This window comes from Triticum dicoccoides, chromosome 7A (assembly GCF_002162155.2).
Source record: "Triticum dicoccoides isolate Atlit2015 ecotype Zavitan chromosome 7A, WEW_v2.0, whole genome shotgun sequence".
NCBI classification, from domain to species: domain Eukaryota; kingdom Viridiplantae; phylum Streptophyta; class Magnoliopsida; order Poales; family Poaceae; genus Triticum; species Triticum dicoccoides.
This window is the reverse complement of record NC_041392.1, coordinates 432,925,394-432,937,948: the sequence shown is the minus strand read 5'-3', so window position 1 is coordinate 432,937,948 and position 12,555 is coordinate 432,925,394. Positions and strand designations below refer to the sequence as shown.

Here is a 12,555-nt window from a genome sequence, read left to right as displayed (position 1 = left end):
ATTTTCTATCCGAATTTTGAGAATATCAACTGATTTGCATGAATTTCGTCCAGTTAGTTCAAATGCGGGTTGAAATGTATGCGGGTCACGTTGGATGACGGCCTTCCATATCTGTGTCCGTGCTCTAGTCCAGTCCGTGAAGGAGGAAATTTACGGGTCGCCGTCGGAGATGCCTTTGTATGTGTACATATCTCACTGTGATTAAACCGAAGAACAAACGGTTCGATCGATGAAAGCGTAAACTGGGAGGCTCACCGGTTCGTCCTTGGGTCCGATTTTGAAAACCATGCTCGGAGACGCTAAGCTAATCCGCGTCTCGTCAGCCAAAGCTTGCCGCTTGAGTGCTGGAGAAAAAGAGCAAACGCGATGCGTCGCTGGGCCGTATCCCCCTCCCTTCCTCCGGCGGCGTTCGCGTCCGCGACTCTCGGACTCGGCGTCGGGCCTCCTCAAGCCCGAACCCTGGCTTCCGCTGCCACCCCCCCTCCTCTCGGCCACTGCTCTCCGCCATGCCCCCGCCGCCCCCGCCGCCGCCGCAGCCTGTGCTCCTCCTCCGCGGCAGCGTCGGCTGCTACGACGGCACTGGCGGTAGAGGAGGCGCGGCGTGGGCGGAAGCAGCTGGGCATGGACCCGCCGCTCTACGACTACCTCCTCTCCAACGTCCGCGAGCACCCCGTCCGCCCCCTCCCCCTCCCCCTTTCCGTTCTCACAAATTCGCTGCTGTTCGCCGCGGCTCTGACCCATCGTGTGCTTGTTTATCCTGCCCTTACCCTGTGTGGTCGTTAGGTGCTTCGGGATCTGCGGGAAGAGACGGCATCCATGAGGGGGAGCCAGATGCAGGTACACAGACAGCACACATGACACATGAACTCAACTGGGTTAGGATATTCACATTGAGTTGAGAGTGCGTGCCTCAGTGCATGCGTGACGCATCTGATTCTAAGACTACCTGCATTGCATCCACAACAGTGCAACTTAAGCTGCCTTGTTGTGGCAGCTATATCCTCTACTCATGCGTTAAGGCTTGAAAAAACTGATGGTCCGGTTAACCATATGGTCTTGCTATTTTAGCAAGTTCAAACTTTTGTGTATTCCGGGCATGCATGGAATGCATGTGTATACCACTGTCTTGTTTTGATGATATAGTACATTGTTTAGCTCTATTTTATTCTTGAAAAATATGTAGATACTTTACCAAATTTCAGTATGACGGCAAGTATTTTTCAGCTGGTTGCTTTCTCTTGTTAGGTTTCTCCGGCACAGGCTCAGCTTCTGGCAATGCTTGTGCAAATTCTTGGGGCAGAACGATGTATTGAAGTTGGCGTCTATACTGTATGTGAGCCAAGTGTTTTCTAATCTGGATTTTCTTGTCTTCCACTCTCAGCAAGTAAATGCTTATCATTACTTGTAACCGAAGGATTCTGTATTGACGTATATACTTATTGTACTAATTGCTGATGCGTTATCCTAGCAAACCAAACGTAGAGTGCGTGAATAATAACTAGTGTGCATAAGTCAATCAGAAAATCATCTTTGGGCACTGTATTTTTCCAAAAGCATATGCACAATAAACCTTCGAATGGTATTCAAATGGTATTTTTCTGTACTGAAAGCCTGATTTTACATCCTCCCTTGAACAGTATTTTGACAATAATACCCATGGATTGTGCATTGTGCATGTCAACTTGTCAAGTGCTGCACTTACTGATAATCATTTCATACCTTGTGAAGGAGATACTCTTGTACAGAAGTAACAAGATTGTTGGAAATGCACTGAGCTTATTTTAGCATTGCTTAATCTTCTTGCAGGGATATTCGTCACTAGCTGTCGCATTAGCACTTCCTGAATCAGGTCGTTTGGTTGCTTGTGAAAGGGATGAAAGGTGTCTAGAAGTTGCCAAGAGATACTATCAGCTTGCTGGGGTTGCACACAAGGTAATTATTTTCAGCCTCTTGCTTGATATGATCAGTTGGTGCTAACAACTTAACTACATTATTCTATATATTTGTAGTCTACTTGATGGTCCATAGCAAGAAAACTTAAGTTATTTGCATGTAATTTTCAGCACGTTGGACAACATATTTTGTGGTTTAACATTAAATTTCTCAACCATTTAGATAATGGAGGGAAAATCAGAAGTGAGGAGGACAACGAAACCTTCTTTTTAGTTTCATTGCTCCCTCCTTTATTCATTATTATTTATTTTCCACGCCTATGTTATTAGATTTATTTAACCTTGTATGGACTTATGTAGCTATACTTTCTGCATTTAGGATTACCAACATGTAATACATCACATTTGTTTCATAGGTAGGTCTAGGGTTAAATAATAATAATAATTGCCTCCTTTTTATTTTCTAAAACTCACAATCGAAATTTGTCTCTTTTTGGGATCCCCTAGAGTGTGTAGCATACCAGTATTCAAGGACTAATGTGTAGTCTTGTATGCTAGATTCTGTTCTTACCTGCCTAAAAATTGCTTAGGTGGATGTCAAGCATGCTTTAGCTGTAGATTCCCTAAGGTCATTGCTCGACTGTGGTGAAGCTTCCAGGTATAATAACTTTTGTATGGTATAACCCTTCATCTTATTAGTTGATCGTTGCATGTTTTAACTAATCATTTGTTTTTCTAGTTATGACTTTGCGTTCGTTGACGCAGACAAGAGAATGTACGAGGAATATTTTGAGCTTCTACTTAAGCTAGTAAGATTTTGGTTTGCTCGTTCAGATATAATACCTGTAGTCTTTCAGCTTATGTTTGCCATAGTATCCTCTCGTAGTTTCATACAAGATTCCCCATGGCAAACCTTTTATGATTTTAGCTACAATTTCCATACACAGCGACCGTAGCATTTATGTTTTCTATATAAAGGGCAGCCCCAGTGCATGTAGCTCCCGCTTGCGCAGGGTCTGGGGAAGGGTCCGACCACTTTGGGTCTTATGTTTTCTATATGATGAGATAAAATATATGTATTTATGTTTGTTATGTTTCAGGTAAGAGTTGGTGGTTTAATTGTAATGGACAATGTCCTGTGGTATGGAAGGGTTGCTGATCCGCTAGTGAGTTCTTTTCCTTTCTTTTGAGCTTTGACATGATAAAAAAGGTGTTACATGGAGATTTTATATTAGATTAGATAACACTTTTGGCATTTTTTCCTTAGGTGAATGACCCAAAGACTATCAGTATAAGGGATTTCAATAAGAAACTTTTGGAGGATAAACGTGTCACTATCAGCATGGTAGCTCTCTTTCTCTCTCTCTCTCTCTCTCATACGTCTTGTCTATCTCATACTCCCTCCATATGAAAATATAAGATGTTTTTTGACACTTGTTTACTTATTAGTCACCATTTTCAACTGTTGGTTGTAAAGTCTTGGGATATCTGTACTTTAGTCTGTTGTTTAGAGCATGTGAGGGGCACCAGCAATGATGTGTCGTAGTATTGCAGTGCCAGTGCAGTACATAACCAAATTTCAGAAATTTATTTTCCTGATATTGTGGCATGTTCATACTGCTGTCATACATATCTTGTGGACCTTAGGATTTACTCCCTCCGCCCCATCATATAGCTTGCAAAACGATCTTATATCATGGGACGGAGGGAGTATTTTACTTTGTGCATAGTATATCTGTATTTGTTCAGCTGTTTCAAAATTTTATTTGATATGCTTATACTATGATTCAGCGCATCATCCTTCTCATGTGTTATCTAGTACTTGATCTTAATTAACAAAGGGTGGGCACCTTTGTAGGTGCCAATTGGGGACGGGATGACAATTTGTCGAAAGCTAGAAGATGACTGACTTTGCAACATACTGTGTACTCCATAGATGTTGTAAACTTCCCTTGCCAAGGTCAAGCTCTTGAAAGTCAAACTGCTTTTAGGCAATCAGGCAAAATGATGGCAGCATTTTTTGGCATAAAAAGGATGACAGCTTTGGATGTAGAGTACTAATCACCATGGAGACATGGATAAGATAAGAGTTTCCTCAGATCATCTATCGCCACATCAGAAATGAAAAAACACACCTGTACGCCTGAGTCAATGGAGTCGCTCAGCAGCTACTAATACAATCACGCAGCAGGCGTATCACCATGGTCTTGAGTTAATGGACTCATCATATCTCTGTCGCATTATGCATTTTCTTTTGTTTCTTCTGGAGGAGGCGACAGCATGCCTGGTACAAGCCAGCAGATGGCATATGCTCTCACAACGCATGTTGACAGTTTGTTTGCCGATTGCGACAAGATCTTCCAGAAGTGGGTGTATCAATTAGTCGCCCATGTATGATGTACCAAAATTTTGCATCGTTTTTCTTCTTTTAGGAAATTGACGGGCCAGAAAATGGCGACGCTGTTGTGTTTTGAGAATGTGTTAATCACTAACCTCTCAGCTGGTCACCAATGTTCAGTTGAGTAACTTAAGTTACTCGAACTGAAGGACTAAGTGTGGTATATTTATGTTCCTCTGTTGTAGAAATGTAATCTAGCTTTTGAATAAGTAAAGCTTGTAGACTTAAAAGCGCAATGTGATATTTTTTATTGCTTACGACTGTGGAATCTCCGGAATTTGCGTGTTCAGTATGAGATTCAACTGCCTGGTGGTAGTAGAGTTTCAACCAACACTGAAGACTCCTCTTTATCTTTCCTTACCCAGCTGATGAGACGGTGGGCATTGAAGGAGAAAAATAATGCTGATACAATGGTTAGCTGCAAGAACAAGTTGGACCTCGGTCATCACCCTTTGGGGCATGCATGGGACGATCTATGATAACCACTCTTGTCAATGACATCTGTGAAGATGAGAGCATAAAGACTTGACTGCTTTGATTGTCATATTTGGATCACAGTGTCACAGAAGTTGGATGTGTATGCGATCATAAGGGAAGATGATTCGGAACATCCTGAAAGGTGCATGCCCATCTGATACAATTAGCGGGAGAGATCTCGTAGAAATCCTTGGGTGAACATTGCAACAGAGAATGCATGCTTGTACTCGATGATTTGAAGAATACAGATGTTTGGATGGACCTAGAACTAGAAGGCTTAACAGGCCACAATAATTTCAATGGAATAAGGTGGTCATAAGCAGTCGAATCAAAGAAGTTGCTTCAAGTGAAGATGAGGCTCTTGAGTTGCAGAAACTGAAAGGAGGCTAAGGCACCTACTTGCCTCCTCTATTCGGAGTCGTTGAGAGGTCCAAAGGGAGTGTGGGTGTCGATGGAGATGCAAACTCTTAATAAGTACTCCCTCCGTTCACAAATATAAGATGTTTTGGATATTTCAGTATGGACTAACATACGGACTAGAATGAGTGAAGAAACACACTGAAATGCATCTATATACATCCGAATAACAAAAAAATTAGAATATCTTATACTATTTGTGAACGGATGGAGTATTGATCTTATAGGACAGTTCGGCAGCTTGACACAGCTGAGGATTCGTGTCTTGCCAAATCTGATGCTTGTGGACAGGCGTGATGAGTTCATGGAGGCAGGTTATCCAGGGCAAGGATAAGGCAAGAGTCCAGCACATTTCCACTGTCCGCTACTTTGACAGGAATAAACAAGGTCATCTTGTTTTCTAAAGCCTGATCATGTGAGTTTCCTTTTTCTTAACAAACAGGTTTACAAGTGCCAAATCTACTTAACAACTGATCGATGAAAACATGTCCACGAGTATATCCATCAATGAAATTGCATTTGTTGCACTGCTCGGGTATACATATTTATGCAAATGCATTCATCATGCAGAAAATTCAGTCTAAATTCCAATTGCTCATAGGTTAGCAGCAGTCACCAGTAAATCAAGCATCAAGGACTAGAAGAGAACACGTACAAGTAAAGAAACTAACAGCGTTTCATTTCCAAGTATAAATACTTTGGCCTTTGCGCAAAGTGCTTCTCAGGAACTTAATAGTCACCATTAGAATCTGTAGGAAAATTTAAAACGCATCCTGTTACAGTCTGTATATGGTTGACGTCCCCATGTATGTTCTATCAATCCCCACAATTCCTAACTAACAACTTTTAGCAATTTGTCAAATTTAACTGCAAATCACAGCTGTGACAATCAGTGACACGGTTGCGAGAAGCTGGGTGCTCCATCGAGCCACGGCATGCCCTGATGACTTCTTGCTTGTCTCATGTATCTGTGGCCTGAAAGGTTTTCACAATAAAAAGGCACAGTAAGAAATTGCAGCGCAAGAGCAGGGGTGCAGTAGAGGATAAATCAAGTGTTTCAGCTCAGGACATACTTTTGCAAGTGTTCCAGCAGACCACAGTAGAGAGTGTTGTTTGGAGCGATCATTTCGGTGACGTTGTAGCCCCGTGGATCAGCAACTTTCACATAAACCTCTTGCCCATTGTACCAATTGTCCAGCTTCTCGGCACGTATATTCCAGATGCCTACGTTGTCGAGCGACACCAGAACAGCAGTCCACCCTCCCGGGAAGACCTGATGTTGATTTGGAATGGAAAAAGAAAAGAAAAAAGAGAGAAAATTGTGTATCAGAATGACCATGAATGCATTTGTCTTCACAAGTGTAGTATGGCTTTGACACATGATGGTCAGATGATGTCTTTTACCTGTGTAGTACTGCGAGAGATGGCATCCCACTTGTTGTATGAACCCCTGCTGTTTGGCGTCCACTCACCATAGTCCATCCTGGAATTCCACAACATGACAGTGCCCATTTACATGAGTAACTACTCGCTGGTTTAAAGACTATGCAAAGTGTATCCTACAAAGAATGTTGCATACCCGACTACAAAGAATGAATAACCATCCAGATGGTAGGTCTGAACATCGGTTTCATTGTTCTGGAAGACCATCTCGAGGAAGCCCTTGTAAGAAGCATTTAGCACAGATGAAGCCATCCTTGGTGGCGCATTGCTTGGCATTGTGGGGAAGTCAGTTTTGTAGACCCCTGTAAGGTTGTGGAGATCAGCAAGCCTCAGTGGAGTCTCAGGAGGTGAGTACGACACTCTGTTTATCGTCTTTCGACGCTTCCCGTCAATGCGCAAGGGTGACTCATTCTTCAACACAAAGGTCTGCGTGATGTTGATCGAGCCGTAGCGGAATGATCCCTGTGGATTTGGACGTGCAGCACCGGAACTCACATTCATCCTGGAACAACAATGCAAGGACTCATCATGGAGACAAGTTTCAAGAGTTGATGGTAAAGAACAATCATGTTCCTAAGTTACATGAACAAAATATTATTACAGCAATGTTGTCAAGTCACCCATCAGTCACTGACCTGATAGACCTTGCCTGGTTCATGGAATAGTACTTGTCGTAGAAGTCATCTGGACCATCAGGGAGGGGGCCAGAAGCACTGCCTTTGGAGTTTGAGTACTGCAGGATTGCTACACCATTGACATCGTGCCAGCGAGCTTCGCTGCTCACAAACCTCGGGCTTGCCACGATGTAATAGTCTGTACTTGCATTTTGGTCCATGGTCACCAAGAAAGAATATGATTGTCCGACATGTATGTCGAGGTTGGTGTAATTCTGCTGATAAGTGTATGTTCCTTCAGCCTCTACGAGACGCATGTTGTGGTTCTGGATTCTGAAGTTCAGGCTGGTTGAGGTGCCAACATTGTGAACGCGGAAGCGATATGTTTTGCCTGTTTAGAGCATTGGGGTTTTGGAGTATTATACTTCATATGATAAAGAGTTCGGGAGCAGTGGTGCTAATAACTATCAGGAAGGTGTATGTTAACAATCTTGACACTGATATCCTAGTGTAGCTAGAATTTTCTAATCTTGTTTCCTTGACTCGTGCAATTTCCAAGTCACACTAAGAAATGTAATAAATCTGACCATTTTGTAACAAGGATAATATGCCATACTATTGTGCTCAGCATTAGATACACTTCATTTTCTAGTCACATTTTCGCCAAATTCTAACTCAAACAGTTCATAATTATATTCACCATACCTGGAGACATTGAATTGCTGTCGACTACAACTTGGTATGCATAACTAGCTTAAACCAGGAATATACAATAATCCAGAAAATATGAGAGTTGGGCACATATACAAGTGCAGATTCGAAGGTCATTCTTTTTTGTGATCAAAGACAAGTTACCTGGCTCAACTCCAACAATCTCATATTGAAGGCCTTCTGGAACCAGTGTGGTGTCATATCTGTAAGGGCCCTTTGCATTTATCAGAATCCCATCAGGTATCCCAAGATCCTTGCCATCATCTAGCATGTCCCTCAGTTCCTGCAAGTGACAGAGAGCACCTCTCAAGCACAAAGGCAAAGTGTTTAAGAAAATCACAGTCCATGGATCAGACAACTCATTGGATGATATACTTGTATTTATTGCTGTAAAAACATATTATTCCCTTGCCAATTATTATCGGTCTAAGGCAAGAATAAACTGGGAAATGAATTTCTAATCAATACTAGATTGATTTTCTCTATATCTTGCCAGAAGAACAATACGTATCAACTCTATATGGTATTGTGCTTCTGCCAGGAATCAAGAAAGACAGTGTCAGGGGTCAAGAACTCAGTGTTCTCTCAGACTATTTATGAAACACTGACAGACAATAAACTGAACATTTTTCGCAAAAAGAAAAAAACTAGACTGAATATTGCAACCGAAGAATCAGGACTTACCGTGTGGCTCTTGGTGTACCAATCTCCAATGAACAAGGTGATGTCGCCATCAGGCTGGTTGAAGGGGACGGGCACAACGGCGCGGTTGTTGACGGTTACAGGGCCGTAGCCGCCCGCAGCCCGCTGGAGGCTGAGCGAAGGGAAGTAGAAGAAGCTTCCGATCTGGTCTTTGAGCTGGAACTGGTAGGTCCAGTTCCATCCGGGAGGGATTGGGCAGTTGGTGCCGGCGACGCCGTCCTGCCATGAGTTCATCCTCATCTGGATGCCATCCCTGCCAGCCATACATATGAGATGAGAGCACTCCCAGTTATTCACTTGATCAGAATTGGCGCGCAATGACCTCCATATGCGCATTTAAATGTTGGAATGTGCAGAAAGGGCCCTCGAGAAGTAGCATTTTACCATCTCCAAACTTACTTATGAGTAAGCATTTCAAGTGTTGACGTGTTGTTTGTTATATGTAGAACAGCGCTTACTAGATGTGCAGGAAATACGTATTGAAAGAAAGGGCTGTACAAAACTACAGAGACAGTGAAAGAAGTTAACATTTTCTGCAACAATAAATGCATGGGCTAATGATACAGAGAATTGTCCACAGATGAGCTGAGCAAATCCATGGGAAAAAGCATAGTGATGTGCACATATGGTTATGCCATGGCATGATCGTATTAATAAGCTTATAAACGTCCCCAAATAGAGAAAGCATTTGCGTGACACAATGCCTAATAGTACCTGCGACCATGCAAATGGGACTACAGCTAAAGATGGGAATTCGTCACAGATAACAGAAACTACTAAAGATGTAGCTGTACATTTCCTTCATTCGCACGCCATGTTCACAAATTTGTGCACATTCCAACATATATATAGCTAAAGAACGGAAAAGAATTGCGATGCAGAATAAATAATTATTTTGAATCTCGGATGGTAGAATACAAACCAGGTGAGGAGGAGAGGCTCATCCAGGTTGTTTTGGACGTTCACCCTCACGTTCCAGTTGGTTGTCACGTTCAGTAGTGGCCCAGGGAACTGGTTGTTGATTGCAATCACCTGCAAAAAAAGATTTTATCATCTACTTGTAATTTTGTATCCACACCGGATATGAATAAATAAATTATGTAAAAAAATCCCTTTCTTTTTGAAGGGAGCTGCAGAAAAAATACTCCTACTTGGCATGAGTAAACGAACAAACGAATTTTATGTAAAAACAAAACCTAATTTTTCCAAGAAATTAATGCTAGAACCTCGAGAAAGAGAGGCAGTAATCCAACCCCCAAAAAGATTGATGATCTATGAAAAGTCAAGTACACATAGGGCAACTTGCTATTTTTAGGACAAGAAAATCGCGATGCCGCTACAGATTTATTTCGAGATTTAAGGCCGTCACTCTGTCTCAAATTAAGACAAAAACCCACGTAGAAATATTTATTTATTTTGCCTACAACGATAAAATAATTCCTTGAAAACAATTAAGACAAAAATCCATCAGATCAACGCCCCCCTGCAAGAGGAACCGAAGGCAGCACGACGGGATCGTGCGTTCGAGGCCGCGAAATTAGCAACACGGGGGGAAGGAGAAGGAAAACAGGCAAAGGCAGCATTTCCAACACGAGTTCCTCAAAACAACGTCAACAACGATTCAAAAGGACACCTTTTTTTTGCTGAAGTTTCAAGAACACAAGAACATGCCCGAAGACGGAATCAACATCACACACACAGAGGGAGAGGGAGAGAGAGATCAGTTGTTGTTCCTTGCACGCGAACCTTCTGCGAGACGCCGAGCGGCGCCACCGTCATGTACCCGACCTCCCACCGCACCGGATACGTGTCGTCGCCGGCCGCCGCCGCGGACGCCGAGGCCACGACGGCGGCGAGCGCCAGGACGGCCGCCGCGACCACCCTCGCCAACATCGGCCCTCCCGCCCGCCACCAACTCCCCTGCTCTCGTATCGCACGTACGACGTCCTGCGTCCTGCGTCCGTCTGCGCGCAGCAGGGAAGGTTTTGTTTTCCTTTCTTTCTTTCTTTCTTTCTTTCTTTCCTTCGGCGTGGGTTTTGAAAGGAAAAGAGAGAGGAGGAGAGAGAAGCAGCGGCAGCAGCCTTTTCCAGAGAGGGAGAGCGGAGAGAGAGATGTGTAGAGAGGATCCATTCCCATACTATTAAAATGGGAGTTTCCAATCGTGCGCTTTTAATGCATTTCCATGAGCAAATAAATTAGCAGATACAGTCGTTGATCTGGCGGTGCTTCACAAGGAAACCCTTTTTTTTATTTTTGATTATCTATATCTATATTTATATCAATATAAAAAGACCCAATGAGGCAGATCCAAACCATCTCTACCGTCAAATCATGTGATCTAGCGGTTCAAATCGCTCCAATGTTGAGCACGAAACACGTTTAACACTCTTATTACCCACCACTATGAATGGTTATAAACATGTTTAGACTCAACGCTATCCCATGAAATCTGCCATGTAATTAATATCTTACCATTCCCGTGAAAAAAGCAATTAATATCTTACCAAATATCAATGTGCCACAAATATACCTTACCTAATATAACGTGCCACTAATATCCTATCTAATACATGCATTGCACGTACATTATTACTAGTTAAAAGAAAACAGCAACAAAGAGATTCATAGGGCGTATTTTAGCGACTGCATTCACAAAGAAAATCGAGAGGAAAGAGAAATACTAGTGCGTATTCCAAATTGGTTGCTGGTAAGATGCACACAAATATTGTGCACCGCCATATCCCAGATTTACAAATGTTAGCGGTAGGTTAATTGAGCCTAATTCTAAAAATTCTAAGAAAAATATATATTCTAAACCTTGCTTGTTTAACTTATGTAACATAAATGATGGGGAATGTACGGATTGAAGTTATTCCCTCCGTTCCATGATATAAGAGCGTTTTTAACACTAAAACGCTCTTATATTATGGGACGGAGGGAGTCCATGTAAGAGGTGGTTGATGAAAGGGAGAGAAAATGTGACTGACTGTCTTATATGGCCCTATTAAAAACCATGCTCAATATACGCATGGAGGATTTTTTGAATGGTGAGGACGGTGAAGGAGAAGTGATACACATGGGGAACTGCTTTTTGGCGGTCCAGGGGAAGTATAGTGTGAAGTAGAGTGGGCGTTATGGCAAAAATGAGATGGACGTCATTCGATTTTAAAGGAGAGGGAGCCAGCAAGAAATGTCCAGCTGCGATGGGAAACTGAGCGGGAATGAGGGTCCAATAGAAAAATAAAAGAGTGCATCGTGGGGTGAGGTTTTGTGTTGGGACCGCGCGTTGGAAATAATATGATGGATAATCCGAATAACCACATTTCTCACCCATATATAGGCTATATTTGGGAGAGTCTGGACTATCCAGAAGGTTGAATTTTGGGGAGCTCGTTGGACCCCGTTTTATGTCCGAACACGCCTGGACCTATGAGAGAGAAATGAACTTCGTCTTTGAGTACGACTTTAATCATATGTTTGATTGATATATATGACTATTATAGTCCGTAGCAACGCACGAGTGTTTTACTAGTAATTGTTCTATTGCATTACATTTTGGAGAAAAATTATAGTAACTCAAACTTCTTGTTACAATTTATTTGTATTTCTTGTGTAATGTCAGATACTCTTTGATGCAAATATTTCCGGTTTCTAATCACACGTGATTCGACACATTGTGTTTTCTCCATTCCAGTTTTCCAGCAATCAAAGCAACAACAATGTCAGGTTGAAGTCATGTCCGAGGCCAACAACGTAGCTACAATGTAGAACAATGCCAAATATTAATATTGTACTTATAGTCTACAAAGGATCAGCCCACCCTGGTTGCCCGGGGTCTGTCGCCCGACGCCCGTGAATCAAAGAGGCCCTAAGGTGGGACGCAATGAGTTTAGAGGGGTAC

The 12,555-nt window shown here is 42.5% G+C and overlaps 2 protein-coding genes across 2 annotated transcripts; one reads left to right on the top strand and one right to left on the bottom strand.

Annotated features, from left to right (window-relative positions):
- Window positions 1–308: 308 nt before the first annotated feature.
- On the top strand, window positions 309–4,540 carry LOC119331454 (O-methyltransferase MdmC-like). The gene is made up of 9 exons (XM_037604615.1): window positions 309–672; window positions 784–837; window positions 1,246–1,329; window positions 1,807–1,932; window positions 2,483–2,550; window positions 2,632–2,701; window positions 2,993–3,058; window positions 3,160–3,237; window positions 3,751–4,540. Exons 1-9 carry the CDS (start codon window positions 367–369, stop codon window positions 3,799–3,801), a joined length of 903 nt encoding a protein of 300 aa, XP_037460512.1. The 5' UTR covers window positions 309–366; the 3' UTR covers window positions 3,802–4,540.
- A 1,302-nt stretch (window positions 4,541–5,842) lies between these two features.
- On the bottom strand, window positions 5,843–10,491 carry LOC119334459 (monocopper oxidase-like protein SKU5). Its single transcript, XM_037607017.1, has 9 exons — window positions 10,401–10,491; window positions 9,577–9,686; window positions 8,637–8,907; window positions 8,097–8,235; window positions 7,263–7,632; window positions 6,764–7,129; window positions 6,589–6,667; window positions 6,258–6,457; window positions 5,843–6,159 (listed from the first exon to the last, which is right to left on the bottom strand). The coding sequence occupies exons 1-9, from the start codon at window positions 10,431–10,433 to the stop codon at window positions 6,048–6,050; spliced, it is 1,680 nt and encodes a 559-aa protein (XP_037462914.1). The 5' UTR covers window positions 10,434–10,491; the 3' UTR covers window positions 5,843–6,047.
- Window positions 10,492–12,555: the final 2,064 nt, after the last annotated feature.